General features: G+C 48.9%; 9 protein-coding genes across 9 annotated transcripts; 4 read left to right on the top strand and 5 right to left on the bottom strand.

The window, feature by feature from the left end:
* Positions 1-68: 68 nt before the first annotated feature.
* Positions 69-1,059, bottom strand: FVEG_07740 (hypothetical protein; the record flags this gene model as incomplete). Its single annotated transcript, XM_018896411.1, has 3 exons — positions 69-370; positions 421-608; positions 671-1,059. The coding sequence occupies 3 exons, from the start codon at positions 1,057-1,059 to the stop codon at positions 69-71; spliced, it is 879 nt and encodes a 292-aa protein (XP_018753875.1).
* A 1,020-nt stretch (positions 1,060-2,079) lies between these two features.
* Positions 2,080-5,778, top strand: FVEG_07741 (hypothetical protein; the record flags this gene model as incomplete). The annotated part of the gene is made up of 1 exon (XM_018896412.1): positions 2,080-5,778. The coding sequence occupies one exon, from the start codon at positions 2,080-2,082 to the stop codon at positions 5,776-5,778; it is 3,699 nt and encodes a 1,232-aa protein (XP_018753876.1).
* A 1,003-nt stretch (positions 5,779-6,781) lies between these two features.
* FVEG_07742 (hypothetical protein) lies at positions 6,782-7,166 on the bottom strand (the record flags this gene model as incomplete). Its single annotated transcript, XM_018896413.1, has 2 exons — positions 6,782-7,111; positions 7,164-7,166. The coding sequence occupies 2 exons, from the start codon at positions 7,164-7,166 to the stop codon at positions 6,782-6,784; spliced, it is 333 nt and encodes a 110-aa protein (XP_018753877.1).
* A 301-nt stretch (positions 7,167-7,467) lies between these two features.
* On the top strand, positions 7,468-8,806 carry FVEG_07743 (hypothetical protein; the record flags this gene model as incomplete). Its single annotated transcript, XM_018896414.1, has 4 exons — positions 7,468-7,560; positions 7,610-7,716; positions 7,779-8,447; positions 8,500-8,806. The coding sequence occupies 4 exons, from the start codon at positions 7,468-7,470 to the stop codon at positions 8,804-8,806; spliced, it is 1,176 nt and encodes a 391-aa protein (XP_018753878.1).
* A 42-nt stretch (positions 8,807-8,848) lies between these two features.
* On the bottom strand, positions 8,849-10,597 carry FVEG_16176 (hypothetical protein; the record flags this gene model as incomplete). The annotated part of the gene is made up of 1 exon (XM_018905413.1): positions 8,849-10,597. One exon carries the CDS (start codon positions 10,595-10,597, stop codon positions 8,849-8,851), a length of 1,749 nt encoding a protein of 582 aa, XP_018753879.1.
* A 628-nt stretch (positions 10,598-11,225) lies between these two features.
* Positions 11,226-11,867, bottom strand: FVEG_07744 (hypothetical protein; the record flags this gene model as incomplete). Its single annotated transcript, XM_018896415.1, has 1 exon — positions 11,226-11,867. The coding sequence occupies one exon, from the start codon at positions 11,865-11,867 to the stop codon at positions 11,226-11,228; it is 642 nt and encodes a 213-aa protein (XP_018753880.1).
* A 669-nt stretch (positions 11,868-12,536) lies between these two features.
* FVEG_07745 (hypothetical protein) lies at positions 12,537-13,520 on the bottom strand (the record flags this gene model as incomplete). The annotated part of the gene is made up of 4 exons (XM_018896416.1): positions 12,537-12,796; positions 12,848-13,069; positions 13,128-13,302; positions 13,365-13,520. 4 exons carry the CDS (start codon positions 13,518-13,520, stop codon positions 12,537-12,539), a joined length of 813 nt encoding a protein of 270 aa, XP_018753881.1.
* An 880-nt stretch (positions 13,521-14,400) lies between these two features.
* FVEG_07746 (hypothetical protein) lies at positions 14,401-16,025 on the top strand (the record flags this gene model as incomplete). The annotated part of the gene is made up of 4 exons (XM_018896417.1): positions 14,401-14,866; positions 14,919-15,292; positions 15,349-15,645; positions 15,702-16,025. 4 exons carry the CDS (start codon positions 14,401-14,403, stop codon positions 16,023-16,025), a joined length of 1,461 nt encoding a protein of 486 aa, XP_018753882.1.
* Positions 16,026-16,473: 448 nt separating this feature from the next.
* Positions 16,474-17,406, top strand: FVEG_07747 (hypothetical protein; the record flags this gene model as incomplete). The annotated part of the gene is made up of 1 exon (XM_018896418.1): positions 16,474-17,406. The coding sequence occupies one exon, from the start codon at positions 16,474-16,476 to the stop codon at positions 17,404-17,406; it is 933 nt and encodes a 310-aa protein (XP_018753883.1).

Below are 17,406 nucleotides of genomic sequence, written 5' to 3'. Positions count from 1 at the left end.
AAGTGCTCTGTACCGGTTTAAGCTCTCATGCATAAGTCTCACTAAATTCACATAAACAGCTATGTCAACTAACTAATCTCATCGGGATAGTGTACAAAGTATTCTTCCTCATCCTCAGTCTGATCTCTAGCCACAAAGAACAAATGGTTAATACCATTAGCCCGCACCACAGTAAGCTGGCTATCCTGCGAAATAGTACGACTGTCAATAAGCGTAGAATTCTGCCACCCATTTTCCGTTTTGATAGTTCGCCGAATGCCGCCAGAATCACCTCTCCCGCAGTAGTAAAGAAAGACCTTGCCGTTCTCAAATACAACGCCCACTGGCGTATTTCGTTGCATGTCAGATGCTTGCTGTATTGCTGAGGCAGCTGTACAGTAATGAGTAGAGTTCATTGAAGCAAGGGAATGGGATCCTTACGTTGGTCACTGCCGACGACAAACTCTACAAGGGAGCTTGTCTCGTAGATAAGGCATCGCTTATCAGTGGCGGGATCGTAATAAGCAGCGGCGAAGGAGTTGATCCAGAGACCAAAGGTGCCTGCAAGTTCAGTTCTCTGTGAAGTCTGGAGGTTGTATTCCATAAAGCATCTCCCACTAAAGTAGGTACTGAAGGTTGTTAACGATCTTGCTTTCGACTTTCAACCAGCTCATATGAATGTATTACTTACTTGCTGTAGTAGACCCAGGCATTGTCTTCGTTTCTACAGGCAGCGAGCGTGGTGTTGCCAATTGGCACGCTAGCCAGGGTCTTTTGCTTTGACTCGGAAATCTCTGAGATATTGTGAATGTCTTGTGGGGTGACTTTGAACGGGTTCTCTGTTGTAAGAGTAAAGACTCTCTCTACACCCTGGAAGTTGATACTCGCCATCTGAGATGGGTTGAGGATGTACTGGCCATTCCCGACTTCCTGGGGAGGTTGGATTGGGGCTTCAGGGTCTGCATCCTTTGTGCCCGACCAAAGAGAAAGGCCAAGCTGAGCTTTCCCCGTAGCGTAGAAGAGCTTTATGACGCTATCATTGGCATTGGTCTTGTCGATGATAGCAGTGATGGGAGCCATGATCAACTTGATTGAGTGTCAGTCTAGTAAGAAGCTCCAGGTTCGAGAAGAATTGATGAGCCCTCCTGTAAGTTTGGGTGGGCGGTCCAATAACCCCTTCCTCTTTCCTCTTTCCTCATAGCTACTCATCCTTTCGTCATGGTCTTTGATGTTCTCTCAGGACGCATGCTTCATAACACGCCACTGAAGCACAGCGTCTGAAGTGCATGAGCTGAGCAACCTTTACTCTTGAGATGGCTTCACCCCGCTCCTGTGTCACTCCAAAGGCCTTTTGGCTACTTGGCGCCAATACCTCATGTAGCTTGAGTACAGTGACCGAGGCATGTGAAACGTGTCGCAGTAAAGACGTTGGCATTGGTGCGAGGTGGCGTTGGTTCGAATGAATCCTGACGCGTGTTTCACTTGACAAATCCCGTTTCTGTCTCTTGCATATGTGATCAGATCATATTCCCGGTGGTCTTTGCTCGATTAGGAATTGGTTACATATCGCGATCTCGTTGGCACTCTGCCCCGCTCGGGCCGCATCTGGCGGTCGGGACAATTTTAGTGTTATGCATGTCATGTCTCTGGGGTTATCATCCGATAGGCTCATGCTGCTCGCCTATACTGTGCTTGAGTTACAGAGACACCCCTCTTGCATGAGAAGTGACGATCACAAAGTCTGTGAAAATGCGCATCAGTGATCTCTTGGCTGCGTATCGAAAAAGTATCGGCCTGTGATGCCAAGGACATGCTTTTCGGCACCTACGCCTCGTTAATGCGATCGAGACAATTGCTTCAAGCGGGTCAATTGTTGTTCGGAGGCGTAATCGTTTCCTTGATGGTTGATGGAGCTATTGCGCAAAAGAGGTTTTCGGTTTTCTTGACTGGCAACGTGCAATCAATATTCGCCAGCTTCATCGCCCACTTTCATTACAATCATCTGCTTCTCAAGATTCTCTTATACAGTTTCCATCTAAGAAGCCTTCTGGGCCAATTCCACTAGACACAATCCCACTCACAACTGAGTGACAAGACATCATGGGCATCTATCCTGGGGGCAAGAGTACACGCATAGACTCTCCTCGCCATCTGACAATACGGCATTCTCGCCGTATCGTCGCTGCCAATCGCTCTGAGTCCCGTCTCAGCGCCACTCAATCTGTGACCGTCCTCGCAGACGGCAAAGTCGTCGAGGATGAGATTGATCCATTGCCCCCAGGCGAGCAAAAGCTCAATTCATTCTGGGCCCCAGGCATCGAAGCAGGTCCCAAGCACATCATCTCTGTAAAGCAAACCATTGAAGCAAACGGGGATGAGCTCAACCTGGTGGCAGAACAGCCCTTCTATGTTGATGCACCGCAGTTCTCCCTGCCAGATGGAAGCATTCATTCGACATATCCTCCAGCGGGTTACAGCGATGATCATAGAATCTTGCCGCATATCGTCTTGACGGATCCGCATCTGCCGTGGGAGAGGCTGGGTAGTCCAAAGGGCGGGAGTAACAAGGCACTCAAGGCCCAGATGAAGAGAGTGGCCTTGGGCGCGGAGAAGGCGACTAGCATACCACGCAATCGTGTCCCTTGGCTAGTTGTTCTCGCGTTTGCCCAAGACGAGCTTCGTCTACCTCCAGAGGATCTAGATGGCGCAGGCAGTCTCTTCAGCAATACCAGTGATGGAGTTCTCAAGCCCGTCAAGCAATCGTCTACCATGACGGTCAACATGAGCATCGATGACCTATGGAAGTTAAAGTCCGATGTTACATCGCCCGTCACAAGTAGCCTTGGTCCGGCTCCTATGAAGAATAGCCGTGGAGACTTCATCTTTGTGCAGCCAGAGCTGTTCACCAGCCTTTTCTCGACCTTTGATGACCAAGGCAATCGCATCAAGGGCAGTGGACCAGATACATCTCAGTACAAGTACCTTTCCCATGTACGCAAGATCAATGGCTCTGGAATGGCTCTCGCTGGTGTTGAGGACACGGCTGTCTTTAGCATCGTTGTCGGCAACAGATCCGGTCCACTTGACAATGTCATTCCGACCACCATGTGCGCACATCTCGTCTCTATTGAAGGCGTGGAAGCCATGAGCTATCCGAGCCAGAACCACCGATACGTGGCCCTCTGCTCCCTTTACAGCTGGAACTATACAGTCCTTCCGCCAAATACCCTCAACGTTCCAGACGCTTTTGAGAACCTTGGCCGCACACTGAGCGTGTTGCGGGCTCCAGATGAAATCATCGCACCTCTCAAAGCATCTAATGACAAGGCCCAACAACTTGTTGGCCGTCGTCTCAGCGATGGGTATACCTTGGTCAAATACCGCGTTCAGACAGGCGAGGCAACTGTGGCATTGTATCGAGGCCCGTTTACTCCCACGTACGTGCCTACCTTGGGGCATCTTACCAAGTGTTCAACCTCAGGCATAGATTTGCAGATCCTTGATACGAATTTGGGCATCATGGATGTCACGTACTCTGTCGCCTGGCAGGTTGGTCGTACTATGGCCCTCGGCGATCAAGCATTTGTCGCTGCGCTAGGACGTGTCAGAACTGCAGTACATGCCGCCGCAGCGAAACAGGTCAAGATCAACGCTGTGAAGGATGTCAAGGATACTGCATTTCGCACTCGCGACGATCTCCTACAGGACCTCGCGGCCATGGTGAAGGGTCTTGCTGACATCCATCTTCAAAAGCGTGGTTCAGAGCCTCAAGTGCCCGGTGATGCTCCTGATAGAAGACATCCTGGCAGTCCCAGGTTCAGACATGGAGGAGCCAAGAAGCGATGGCACCACAAGAAGCTCCAACGTCGTGATCGGCCAACACTCTCGTTTGAGTCTCCTCTCTTTGAGGACAAGTACCCAGCTGCTGCTCTTGACTCTGTTCGCAAACTGGCTTCAAGTCGATCCGGTGACCCGTACGATGAGACCAATGATCCGCAGTCCTCAGACTGGATGACTGTGCTCTCGTGGCTGATTGACCGTATGTTTCTCGCGGGTGTGCCAGCGCACTATCTCATACCTGATCCGAGTTACCTGCAGGAAGAGAACCTGCGCTTCTTCCATATCGACAAGAACTGGGTCGACGCTCTGATTGATGGCTCTCTATCCCTCGGTAACCATTTCGGTACTGATGAGGATCGAGTCGCTATCAAGAAAGCACTCAATGACTACATCGGTCGCACGCCAGATGGAATGGACCATCGTGTCCAGATTCCTGCTTACGGTTTCTATCTCCGCTCAGACCTGGTGACCATGTTCCCAGATCTTCGCGTCGAGGTCTTACCCGATGATAGCGCCCTCAGAGCTGCTGGCCAAGACCCTCCTGCCGGGGCACCACTTCTACGGCATGAGATTGTCGCAGATGGTGTTATGATGGCATTCATGGACCGAGTCCCTGGCTCTGCGCAGTTTTCATCTCTTGTGTTTACACAGCCGGCTCATCAGCAGCGGTTCGCTGTTGCTCGTGGTCTAAACACCGAGGAGGTCAAGGTCGATATCAGACGGCAGTATACGGTTGACCAGGCCACCAGAGAGACAGACAAGGACAGACACAAGGCGCTCAAAGAAGTTACATACAGTCCAACCACAGAAAAGAACATCTTCACATGGAACTCTATCCGCGGTCAAAGTCTCAATGACTTGCGTATACTACGCCTCCCCGCCTTTGCAGACCTACAGCTCGAAGTGTTGCGGGATAAGATGGGGAAGCCAGATGGATCTGGTATAGCTTACTTTGCGGATGACACTTCGACTTCTGCACTGTTTGCTATGCAGCTCAATGATCCTATTTATAACTTGACCATCAACATGGCTGACCGTGCTATGGCCGTGCAGGCGATAGCAGACCTGGCTCCCCCAGACATGGGAGACGGAAGCCCGGAGCTGAGAACTATCAACATGGTGGAGGCTGTTAGGGTCAAAAAGCTCTCTGTCCCAGGTGCAGACGTCTCTGCAGCGCCAGTTGGGAATGAGCCACACGATGAGGATGATTACAATGATACAGGTCGTGAGGATAGCTTCACGAGAGCTGAAGACTATGTTTCTCCGCTGGATGTTGTCTCGAACTACCTCTCACCTCATGTTCGAGCGATGCCACTTCATCGAGGGCAAGATGTCATTACAGACAACAGCCCCTCCATCACCCATGGGAGCGAAGTTGGGCCCCGCCACTTCAAAGACAAGCCATCTGATTTTGAGCCAGCATCAGCACCTAGATTTCTGATGCGAGTCAGCAGCAACCAAGCTGGCATCGGCAATAAGAGCCAGATCGTTCTCGACAGATGGAATCTTCCCCAAGATCTCATCTTCTCTATCGTCCTGAAGCAGAGCGAGATCAATCAATACCTCCTCATGGAAGTCACTATTGACATCACATTGGGCTCACCCAACGATGCTACCTATGCTTTGATGTCGAATTACACGGGACCTGGCGCACACATGTTGACCAATCTACGCTTCAATGTGATTCCAACGACTTTTTATGATAAGAACCAGAACAGGTACTACTTGCGTATTCGCCTACTGCCTAGAGCTGAGAAGGGTTGGGTCATGGCGCCGGCTGTGCCTGAGCTGGGCTTTCTGCTTGGCTTGGCCAGTATCAATCCTCCTGCTGGAACTAAGACTGCAGTTATTCGGTCTCGGGCGATTTATTGCAGAAATCCTGCACTTAAATTGGATGCGGAGTCTAATGTGATGATAGTGCAGAATCCTGATTTGTCTGTTGAAGTAGTTAGGCATTAGGGAGAATGGAAAGGAAGAGTTTAGTTTGAAGTTACCAATGTGTGACTGTCAATATTTGACTGTGTAATTACGATCATTCATCTCTCCTAGGTCTATATCATTTCCTTCCAGAAGTTGTATCCATAAAACGCCTTATTTTGACAAGTGAACTGTCTTATGCAAGAGTTCCATCTAACCGTCAACCTCTCTTGAAGCTGTCGACATACACGGGGCCGATTCCAACAGTACCAGTGGCAAGAACATTGCAGGTTCACGTGTCACCCTTCCTTCTTCCTCATTTCGATTTTCGGTCTCTTGCATCTCGCCTCGGCCAAAATGTCTTGAACCTCGCTTTAAGGGTTTGGCACAATTGGCATATAGCAATATGGCAGTAGGGCAATTGTCTCACACGTTCACAGGACGTTTTCGTCCTACTGCATACACTTCCTCATCTGTAGACTTGCATGTATCATATTTCAGACGTGTATGTGTGTCCATGTTAATGATGTTGTTGCAAGCTGCAGATCCCCCACGGCCCGAATGCCTGCAGCATAGTAGCAGCCGCAACGATGGTGTGTTGCATTTCTTGCCAATGCATGCCAGTTCTCGGTGTTCCTGGTCTAGAAATGGTTGACAATGCATATGCAGTCCGCTGATGGCTGTGCCTCTGCTCGAGTAACTCGAGTGAGACACGGCAGATTTTTTTATGCGTGTCTCAGCCATTGAGTGGCAGTATCTGCCGTTGCTTCGTGGTACAGACAGCCAACTTAAATCTCTATACTGACTACAGCGGCACACAATTCGTTATAAATCCATGGCTGATTGGTGTAGAATGGTGATCTGGGCCAAGAGCATGCCAAGATCGATGTATGGAACTTTTTGTATGCAGACATTGCATCTGTGAGACATGCTACAAGACCAGTCAATGTACAGTAACAAATGCTACGGAATACAAGTGGAAAGGTTTATTGTGTCCTATATCCCGATCAAGCTGCATACAGAAGAAGCCTGCTCATGCACCAATCTAAGAACGTCGAGGCATCAACGTCAGTTCCGTCTTTCCGCGACCCGGTGGCTTACGCATCTCGGCTAGAATGTCATCACGACTGGTAGGCTTGGTGTACTTGTACACCTGATTCGTGGGCATGCTCCACAAGTAGATCCCATTTACGTCCTGGAACAGATACGCGTCTCCTCCCTCCTCCCTCTCTTTGACCATGAGGCCTTCCGGGTTGGTGATACCGACAGCGGCTGCAGCCAACCGACCCTGTCCGTTAGTTCCCCAATAGAAGTCATTGTCCATCTCCTCTGGGTCGGTGGTCCAGTCGTCGGGGACAAGATTTGCGGGGATAGACTGGCGGGGTGGTTAGGGGAGGCTTTGCAAGGGGGAGTTGCTTTGTACATACCATCTTTGTGCAGCTGGAAGTGGTTGAACGAATCGGTATCTCTGGCTGAGGCTGGAACTGAAAGAGGGGGGTCGGGTGTACTTGCAAGAGGAAAGTTTGATCCGAAAGATGAAGGGCGGGAGCCCGAATTTATGAGCAAATATTCATCACGTGCCCTTGTCCAAGAGGAAGAGGGGAAATTGTATGCCGCCATCTTAAAAGGAATCTGCTCTTTCTCTCCTCTATTTATCCACAGAGAACAGTAATATTTCTGACAATCAGAGCTCGTCACACATTCATTTAGTCATCTACCAAGATCATAAGCATGCCAGCCCAACCATTTGCCCTTCTGGAACCTCGCTGGGCAAATCCTGGAGAAGGTTGGTTCCGTGCCGCTTACAAATGGGATAGAGACAAGGTGTGTACTTTGGGCTCTGGCAGGATAGCTCAGACTAATACTGCAGTAGATCTATAAATGGATGAGGGAGACCGCAGACGCAGTTCGAGTCCAACCCGGAAATCAAGAACTGGGTACTCTCCTTGCGGATATTCACAATCGCGTGACCCTTCTTTCGTAAGTATTGCATGCTGCTACCTCAATTTTTGGACTTGGACTTAGTTACTCACCAAGGAAAGGCTCGAGAATGGCAGTCTGTACAAGGACGTAACAAAGCAACCATCATCGCATATTGCACGACTGATGGATAGTAGCTGGAACCAGGATGTTGCAACATCATGTAGGTTCATTGTCAGTGGTTGGTACTTCAGGCATACTCCACAACCTGCATTGGGCCCTATGCCGCAATGGTGGTGCCCTTACGATCTACTTGGGCTTTTCCTTAGCCTCCTGGGACCAGCGCCGGCCACTGCTGACAAAAACAACTTCTACCTCCCTCTCACAGCTGTCTATGGACGTTGGTGCTCGCGTATCGCGGGCGAAGCAGATACAGGTTGGAAATGGGCGCCAAGTATTCAAGGCGAGGGTGATTTGCCGTATGTCTTCCAATGTACATGGTATCTCGAAAAGGACCCCAGCACCAAGCAACATTGGGGCCAGTACTTTCTAGGGGCATCCAACGCCGGAGACAAATTTGAGAGAAACCCGACATACTCGGGAGCTTGGAGGGAGCGAGCGCAAGAGGCCCGTTTTGATATGCTCTTCAGATGTCAAAAAGTGCCCATGGTTCAGGCCAACGACTTCAGAGACAAGACAGCTCCCAACATGAATCCTGACCTTGCCGGTCGCAACATGGTCCCGTATGGAAACTGCGCCGAAACGTATCCATTCGCCATCAGATTCCTACCGTACGTGTGCTTCCATTGCAGAGACCAAGTTCTGTTGCTAATCCATTTCTAGAGATAAAACTAAGAACGGAAATTCAATGACAGGCCTTGCTCTTAAAAGCAAATTCATGCAAAAGGCAGAGTATCCCGACTATGAAGAATGGGGCAGCAGTGACGTTTGGAAAAACTTGATGCCTCCTTGTGCTAATTGCAAGGAGCTTCTCAAAAAGGCCGGGGCGAAGGAGTCACTGTTTTCACCAGGTCTAGATAAGGATAAGGCTCCAAAACGGCCAAAGTCAATGATGGAAAGTGAGGAACTGTGGGTTGAGAGTGGGGTTTTGGAGAGAGAGAAGAGCCAGGCTTTATTAGCAGTGTCGTAACTGGAGCAATAGTTGTTTACTCAGATTTCTTTGACCACGCTCCTACAGAAATGGTGGCGTGATTCCAAAATACCAGATGCAGAAATACCTCGAGGTGACCCTCCTGTCGTTGCGCGTTTGTGCCTCTGAAAGTGCCTTAGCAAACGCTGAAAAGAACTCTGCCCGATATACGCGATTCTGAATCTTGGCGAGATTTTCGGTTGCCCAGTCGGTCTGCTCCTTGTCTGTACTCTCTATAGCGCACAGAAACAATGGTCTCAAATAGCCGGCATTGATAGCTATCGACCTTCCTTCGCCATCGCTACTACAGTGGCTTTCCACAATCTCCACAATCCTGCCCAATGCTTCTATCGAATCTGGCGACTGGGATACCGGGTCACCCAGCTGTCTGCCTACATCAATGAACTCAGCATGATATGCGGCCTCACAGATACTGACGAGACTCGATATCATGTCTGCGATCTGGGGAACTATTTGGGAGCGCAAATGCTCCGGGGACTGACGCTGTGTGGGGCACCGACTTTCCCATAGTGCTCGAAGTCGGGCCTTCAGAGTCGCCATACGCTCGACTACCTCCTGCTGGTCTTTGCGTTTCGTCCGTGAACGATGGTAAAGTGACAGTTTGGCAATCTCTCCGGACAGTGTTTGAAGTTGGCAGTAGAAGTCGAAAATCGGAGCACTTAAGACCTCGTAAAGATGATTGGATATCTCTGGCTCTTGGTCAACGGGAGGTCGGAGGTTTGGTATTGGGCCAGCGAAATTTGGGAGAAGACTGACTACCCTTTCAGATAGCAAGCCCATTGCTCCACCTCGAAAGGAAGCTGAGTAAAGAATCTTTAGCCAAGTTACTATGCGCATGGAAAGCTCCGAGTAGGAAGTTTGAGTTTGTGCCCAAGCTTGTAGCCTCCGTGTGAAGATTCGGCTTGGTTCTCTCAGGTAAGGTGTGATATCTCCAGAGTGAATCAGCTCAAACATGCACAGCAGAAAGACTGCCACTAAAACAAATTCAAAGTCTTTCTCGTCATCTCCCAGAAGCTCTTCAACATTCTTCCTCGCGGGGTGATAGCGGGAGAGGGACTCAGACGTCGAAAGTGCAAAGACCTGTCCACTGCATAGAGTCGCTACAGCTGTGATGCCGGAAGAAATGGCTAGACATGACTTTCCAAGATGCACAATATGCTGTTTGGCGAGTTTCCAGTTGAGAGGATCGAATGGTGTGATACCGGGGCATTCCACTGTCTCGAGGAAGAGTTCCGTCATATAAGGGGACTGGGTACGGAGGGTGAGGATGTCGAGTGTAGTCGTCAGCTCGATATCCCGTGATATCAAGTTCAACGGCGACTCATCGCGCTCGTAGTTCTCATCCACGATAGGGGCTGCACTTCGGTATTGAAGAGCTTTCTGTAAGCAAGCAGTAACATCGACATTTGTTCTGCCCTCGTATAAAAAAGGAGTTTGGTTCGTTCTCTCGGTCGAGAGCACCTTCGATGATCCTTGGTTCTCATAATCATCGGTAAGTGACAGACTTGAGTGGGATTGGTTAGTGTCATGTGCCTCCAATGCTTGGGGGCTACCCTCAAATTGAAGTGATAATGGTTGACCTGGTGGCGAGTTGTCGGCGCTGGCAGTTTGCCGGAAGACCCTCCGAGGCTTGTATGTGCATTGGCGTTGTAATCTCGTACAGTTGTTGCAGACGGGCTTGGCCTCATCGCATTTGACTTTGCGAGCTCGGCAAGTGAGACAGCCACTCCGGACCCGACCACGATAGCCTTGATGTCTCGTATTCTGCATGTTCGATGTAGCGTCAACACGGGTCGGCTACGTGCCGAGAAACCGCTACAGTGCTCGTAACGAGATGTAAAGGTTCATGATATCGTCAATCCAATCCATCCCCAATCACTAGCCTCGCGCGAAATTAGATCTCGCGAGCATATCAGACCCTTGACGATGACCATGTGCGTGTTTGATTGGCTTAGAGGAGAAGTGCAGATTGCGGGGCTTATCTGCAAGCGACGATTCTTATCTGTAAGCGAAATCCTTCTATCTCCCCGTCCAACTTACTTATCTTATCTGCTTTGGCGTTTTCCCCACATCTGGTTGAAATAACCTCAGGATGCAAAACTACCCTGCAGACAGAAAGAAAAAGGAATATATTTAACAATATGCTAACAAGTACAGAGTAGAAACAGGACTCTTATAAACAATTATTTATATAAGTATAAGATCATATTAATTGCCCTTTCAGCTGAGTTTCATATTATATGCTAAATGATTTGCCTTAATATATTATTATTCTCCTGGAATGAAGAGATAAGGTTCTGATCAGATTATTTCCCAGTTAACGCTATATGATTTTGTTCAAGCGGATAAAAATGTCCATGAGTTGAATAATTTATGAATAACATACATAACTATATGCCTAAATCATGTTGCCCTTTTTTGCTTCTAATTGTCGTTTCAACACCGATCTCCAGCTCTCTAAGTCCCTGACCTCAAGACCCTCAATCTTGGCTTCGTCGTCCCAAATCCTCAATTGGCACATTTCCTTACACCACTCATTAGCGCCAAATGCATCCCTCTCATCATCACTCATTGGCCCGCCCTGGTAAGCAAGACTCATCTTGCTTGCGTCAGAAAGCTTGCTCAAGTACCCTTCATCCACTACGCACAAATACCGCTTCGCAGCAACATGTGATTCCACCAGACGCGCTACCTTCTCAGAAAAGCCGAGCGCAAGGACGAATTGTGCACCTAAGGTCTCATGGCCGACTCTACCGACGCTTGAGCCCGTTGCTTGCCCACCGAGGTTTCTGGCTTCTCCGCCGGTGAGTTTGCGGAGGTCTTTGGCTGGTGCATATTGGCCGATGTCGTGAAGTAGCGCCGCAATTTGTGTAGCTTCGTCCACTGGTGGTGAAGCAGAGGCAGCTTGAGCAGCGCATTGGAGGGAATGCTGGAGTTGAGAGATAGGTTCTCCGATGTAGGGAGTGTTTTCGGAGGCTTGGAGAACAGATATGACATAATCGGCCACTGAAGATGGCGTTGGGACTGTTGGAAGTTCCATAGCTGCGTGACGATGTAGGTGTTCCAGTGATGGTTATCAATCTGTTGAATTGAAGGGTTGGCGTGGTGGGAAATCAAGTCCAAGTTATAAACTAACCCTTGAAACTTTTGCCTTTGCACAAGGGCTACTACTTAATTAGCTGACTGGCCGCTCTGGACCTATACATTCGCCATGCCTTATCAATGGATTCAGGGCCAATGATTGCCCTTCTGTTTGATATCTGCGAGATCTCAAGATTTTCGGCTCTCGGTTCTCGCTTGTCGCTTCAAGTGGGTAGCATGGGCCAAACACCCTAGCCATTTGCTGTAAGGAGTACATTCTGGGCACTAGCGGTAATGAGCCCCTGTAGTTGCGACAACGTCGCAACGCTATGTAAGATTTTTGGTGCAGTCAGTGGAATGCCAAGTGTAGAGTTCACTGATAAGATTGTACAGTGGAAACTGCAGAATCCGCATTCACCATTACACGATATCACGAACGCAGGTCAATGCCACATGGATGTCGTGTTAAAATACCAGGCTTTAGCCTTATGACCTTTAAGCTTACAATTTACAACTTAAACAGGCATTAGAGAGAAAACTTTAAGGAACAGTTAATAATTTAAGAAGAAAAGCAAATTAAATCTGGCATAGATAACGAGAGCTTCTTGTATGCACAAGATTTAATCACCTAGAATGTAACCTGCTTCCCGGCATCGATACTAAGCATAGGAGATCCGAAGCCATACGTCAATGCTCCCGCTTCATAAGACTTCCCAGCCTTTCGCATGTGCGTAGCTGGCCACTCCTGTTTCCTGTGCTCATAATAGCCCTGTCGCAGGTCCCCTTCGCAAGCACGGTTGTAGGTTGCATAGATCGCCTTGCGGTCAGAGCTACTCTTGTTGGCACCACTGCGGTGAGCCAGGTAGGAAGTGAAGATGAGTAACTCGCCTCAAAAATTGTTAGTTCATGGGACTAGGCATATAGAAATGGGTAACTTACCAGCTTCTAGCTCAACAGGCGTCCAAGTGTGAGAGTCAACCCAACTCGACTCAATGCAGTTGGTGGCCTTGTTGATAGGAACATCCATTTCATGGCTTCCATCAACAACTTCCAGCCCACCATTGCGGATATTAGATGGATCGACACTCAGTAGAATCGTCAAGTGTTTGACATCTTTGATGTGCGTGTAGGCAACAGCATCAATGTGAGGTGCGAACCCGCCTTTGAAACGGTCAGTTCCAGACAATGATAAGTATGTCTCTGCGGGCTATCTACTTACCACTACCAGCGAGTTTGTAATTGATCTTCTCCTTAAACAAAAGCATAGGTTCCTCCGCAAGATCATTCAGAAGGCCAAGCAATTTAGGACTTCGAAGCAGATTGCTGAATCCCTTGTGACAATCGGCAAAGTTCTCTGTTCGGCAGAGAACAGTTTGGCCCTTGTCGTTGACCTCCTATTTGTATTAGACAATTAGTTGCTTCATATTGAATCAACGCGACTTGGGTCATGGCAAACCTCGTACGGCATGAATTCAGAATCTTCAGTTGGTTTCCAGTTTCGGACTTCCTCGGCCCATGATTGCAAGTCTTTGACTTGGTCTGGTTCTAGTAGGTCACGGACAATCAGGTATCCGTTCTTCTTGAAGGTGATCTGATCATCAGTGACCACCATCTTGGAGAGTCGTGCGTGATGGGTTTAGGCGATAAGTCTGAATGGGAATAACAAGGCTCGAGTTCTTAGGTGTATGGAGTGGGTTGATCGACTTAATCAGGTTTCGTCAACTTTTATATTTCTCATGATGTTTCAAAGTCTTTCGGTCTTCAAGTCGCAATAAATTACATGTCTCGTGAGCTCTACTCGCATCCTCATTTGTCATCAGCTATGTGTTGCTCGCTACTCGGCTCGAGATAAGATAGGGTAGCGCTGTATCGGCTATCGCTCCCTAGCTGCATTGGTGTCCCACTACGGGCATTCTGTCCTAAGCAATGAGACGGGAAACTCCAGCATGGGCCCAGAGAAGCACACAAAAATACAACTGTAGCATGCCGAGTAACCGAGACCAATGCTGTTTTATGCCTGCATTCGAGTTGATACAGTAGCATGTCCCACTTCAGATCAGACCTTAGGGTCCCAGCTAGGCCTAGTGTGAGCAGACGGGAATTAGGAAGGTTTTGGTGTCTCAAACATGGAGACGCGAGCAAGGGTAGACGTCAAATTCTCCTCGGAGTATCGGCAACCATTTCATAATATGAAGACCATCGAGCCCAACCAAACCCAATAACGCTGCCCACGTGCATTCATTGGGCTACAGGCCATTGAATAAGATAACAACTTTCGTATGAACCTCCAATAATGTTCTACAATCAAGACACGCGATTGTCTGTCTTTGACCAGAATTGTATTTCAAACTATACGAAAAGAAGGGTGTTGCAAAGCGAGAATATCCTTAGTCTAACTCATGTATATATAAGTGAAGAGTTCTCGAGTATATTATCAGAAAGTAGCTCCCAAGACAGATCATTCCGATACTATTCGTTCCAAGATCAATATCATGGATAACAAGGCTTCGCCAGACGTGCCTGCTGCAAAGGGCTCTCGAGAGGATGGATCCTTCAAAAGCGACACTGTTGTTAGTACCTCTGCAGTTCAGGTCCTTACCAAGTCTCGCAGGTCAGCCATCACAGCAATTCTGACAAGTGGCCTCGCTCTGTTTTCCGATGGCTACAACGCGCAGATCATCGGATACATGAATCCGGTCTTTGCAAAATTGTACCCGGATAGCTTCTCCAGCTCGATCAAGACTCGACTCTCCAATGCATTCCTCATCGGCGAGGTCCTCGGTATGCTCTTCTTTGGTTATGCCATTGATAGGCTTGGTAGACGGACCGGCATCGTGTTTGCTACCTTGTTCTTGGTTCTGGGTATTATCCTCGCCACTGCGGCGCATGGAAAGACTGAATTGGGCATGTTCTGGATGATGATCGTTGGACGAGGTGTTGCTGGGTTTGGTGCTGGTGGTAAGAACTGAAAAGGATCTTATTTTCACACATGAGTGACTAACCTCGACAGGCGAATACCCTACTTGTGGTACAGGCAGTACTGAAGCCTCTGACGAGACTTCATTTGTGAGACGCCGACGTGGACTCCTGGTCGCCGCCGCAACAGACTTCTCAATCGACCTCGGATTTGTCATGGCCGGTGTCGTGGCATTAATCGTGCTCGCAGCATACCATCAACATGTCGGTGATGGCGTGTGGCGAATCAACTTTGGTATTGGCTTTATCCTACCTGTAGGTCTTCTGTTCCTTCGACTTCGCCAGTTTGACTCGACGCAATACAAGAAGCATGCGATCAAACAGGACATACCATATCTGCTTGTGATCAAGAGATATTGGAAGCCGATGCTTGGAACATCACTGGCCTGGTTTTTTTATGACTTTGTGGTGAGTACTACGGTTGACTCAATGAGCTGTGTCTAGATTGCTGATACCGTTGACAGACATACCCTTTCGGAATATTCAGCTCGACAATCATCGCCACTTTGAATCCTGAGGACACACTTCAGCAGAACATCGGTTTCGGTACAGTTGTAAACTGCTTCTACCTCCCCGGTTGCGTCGTTGGAGGACTACTCATGGATCGCATCGGTCGTAGACAAACCATGACTCTGGGTTTCCTTGGATGGACGATCCTAGGCTTTATCATCGGTGGCGCGCTTTCCCCGATCCAGTCTGTGTTTCCCTTGTTCATCGTTCTGTATGGCATCTTCAACGCGCTCGGAGAGATGGGTCCCGGTGTAAGTACCAAGTCTATCCATACTCAACTACTGGGTTCTTACTGATCGCAAAACAGGTCGCTACGTTTCTATGTGCTGCGGAGTCTTTCCCAACACCCCTGCGAGGGCATTTCCTAGGCTTTGCGGCAGCAGTCGGCAAGGCTGGTGCGGCGATCGGAACACAGGCGTTCACACCAATCCAAGACTCTTTCTCTGATAAGCAACGAGGTATCCAAGCTGTGTTTCTTATCGGTGCCGCTTTTGCTGCAGTGGGTGGACTTGTTGCATGGTTCCTCATTCCAGACAAGGACAAGGAACTCGAGAGCGAAGATGCGCAATTTCGATTGTACCTGGAACAGAACGGGTACAAGGGATCATTCGGTGAAGTGTCGAAGGACTAGAGAGGTATCTGATTACTAAGCTGAAGACAAGATAGTAACAGGTCGATGATGCGTAAGCGAAAATGCAGGTCTTGATATAACTGCCTTCCGCCCTATTCATAGAGTAAGTACAAAGTCGGATAAAATACGAGCAAAGATAAAAGCGCTACCGAATACAAGCTTACTTTTTGAAATGATTTCTTATTTGAAATATGAAGCCAGCCATGAAGACGGGATCCTTATTGGTCCGACTTGGGAGAGATTCCAACGCTATTGAGACGCTATTGGGTGCCACGACCATTAACCGCGCTAGGTCGCCAGTAGTTATCTGTACGCCCCTGACAAAGTCTCTAGTCTGCTGAAATAAAACTCGTGAATGTCCTGGTTTTTCTCGTCTTCTTGGTTCATTCGCTTTTGCAAAGCCACCATCAGTCGTTTCCTGTTTTCTCTCTCTGAGAAGCCTGCCAAAATGGTTTCCAGCAAGCTAATTGCGGTTGTCTTTGCAAACCTGGCCTTGCTAGCTTCTGTCAATGCTGGCCCTTGCAAACCGCAGAGCATCGCAACATCTGCCACTGAGACTGCTTCTGTCACTTTTGCATCCGACACTACTACTGCGCTTTCCACTACCATCCAGGCCAGTACTGCGATTACTGCAACCGAGACAACAAAAAAAGTAGAGACAACAACCACGTTGACGGAGGATGGAACAACTATGAGCGCGTCCGTGAGCGAGGCGTCAACTTCTATTGCCATCAGCGAGAGTACGACGGTCGTCAGTAGCAGCGACACTACAATAGCCTCCAGCGTTGAGGTTACTACAGCACCAACCACCACCGAAGGCACGACGACCGCTGCCGAGAGCCCTACAACCACTACTACTGTCGAAGCAGAGTCAACAGAACTCCTCATTAACGGTAACTTCGATCTCGGAACGGTCGACCCCTGGCTATCAGATAACGAACCCATTCAACTTGGCTCCTCGTCTCCCTACGAAGGCCCAGCCTATGCCCTCCTCCAATTCGATGTCTCGGAAGAGGGCGAGTCACTCAACAATGGAGTCTACCAAAAGATAGACAAGTCCCTTCTCAAAGCAAGCACCTATCGGCTCTCTGCTCGGCTCCTCGTTGACTATGCGACCGATAGCCAGTTCAACGATGGGTGCAATGCCATGGCTATCGTCTGTTACTACGGAGACCCTATTAACATTAATCCTGTCCAAGGCGGCGCAAAGACTGTCTCCGCCGACGCTGCTGATGGGCGATGGGCTCCTCTGAGTGTTGATTGTTCACTTAGGCAGGATAAGCTGGATCAGTATGGCTATCTTAGTGTCTATATTGGATTCAGCTGTGCTGCAGTTCAGGCCGCTGTTGATGCGGTGACATTTGAGGAAGTCATTCTCTAG

The sequence above is a fragment of the Fusarium verticillioides genome, chromosome 8 (assembly GCF_000149555.1).
Source record: "Fusarium verticillioides 7600 chromosome 8, whole genome shotgun sequence".
Lineage (NCBI taxonomy): Eukaryota > Fungi > Ascomycota > Sordariomycetes > Hypocreales > Nectriaceae > Fusarium > Fusarium verticillioides.
Note: the sequence above shows the minus strand (reverse complement) of the source record. Positions and strands in the feature narration are given on the sequence as shown.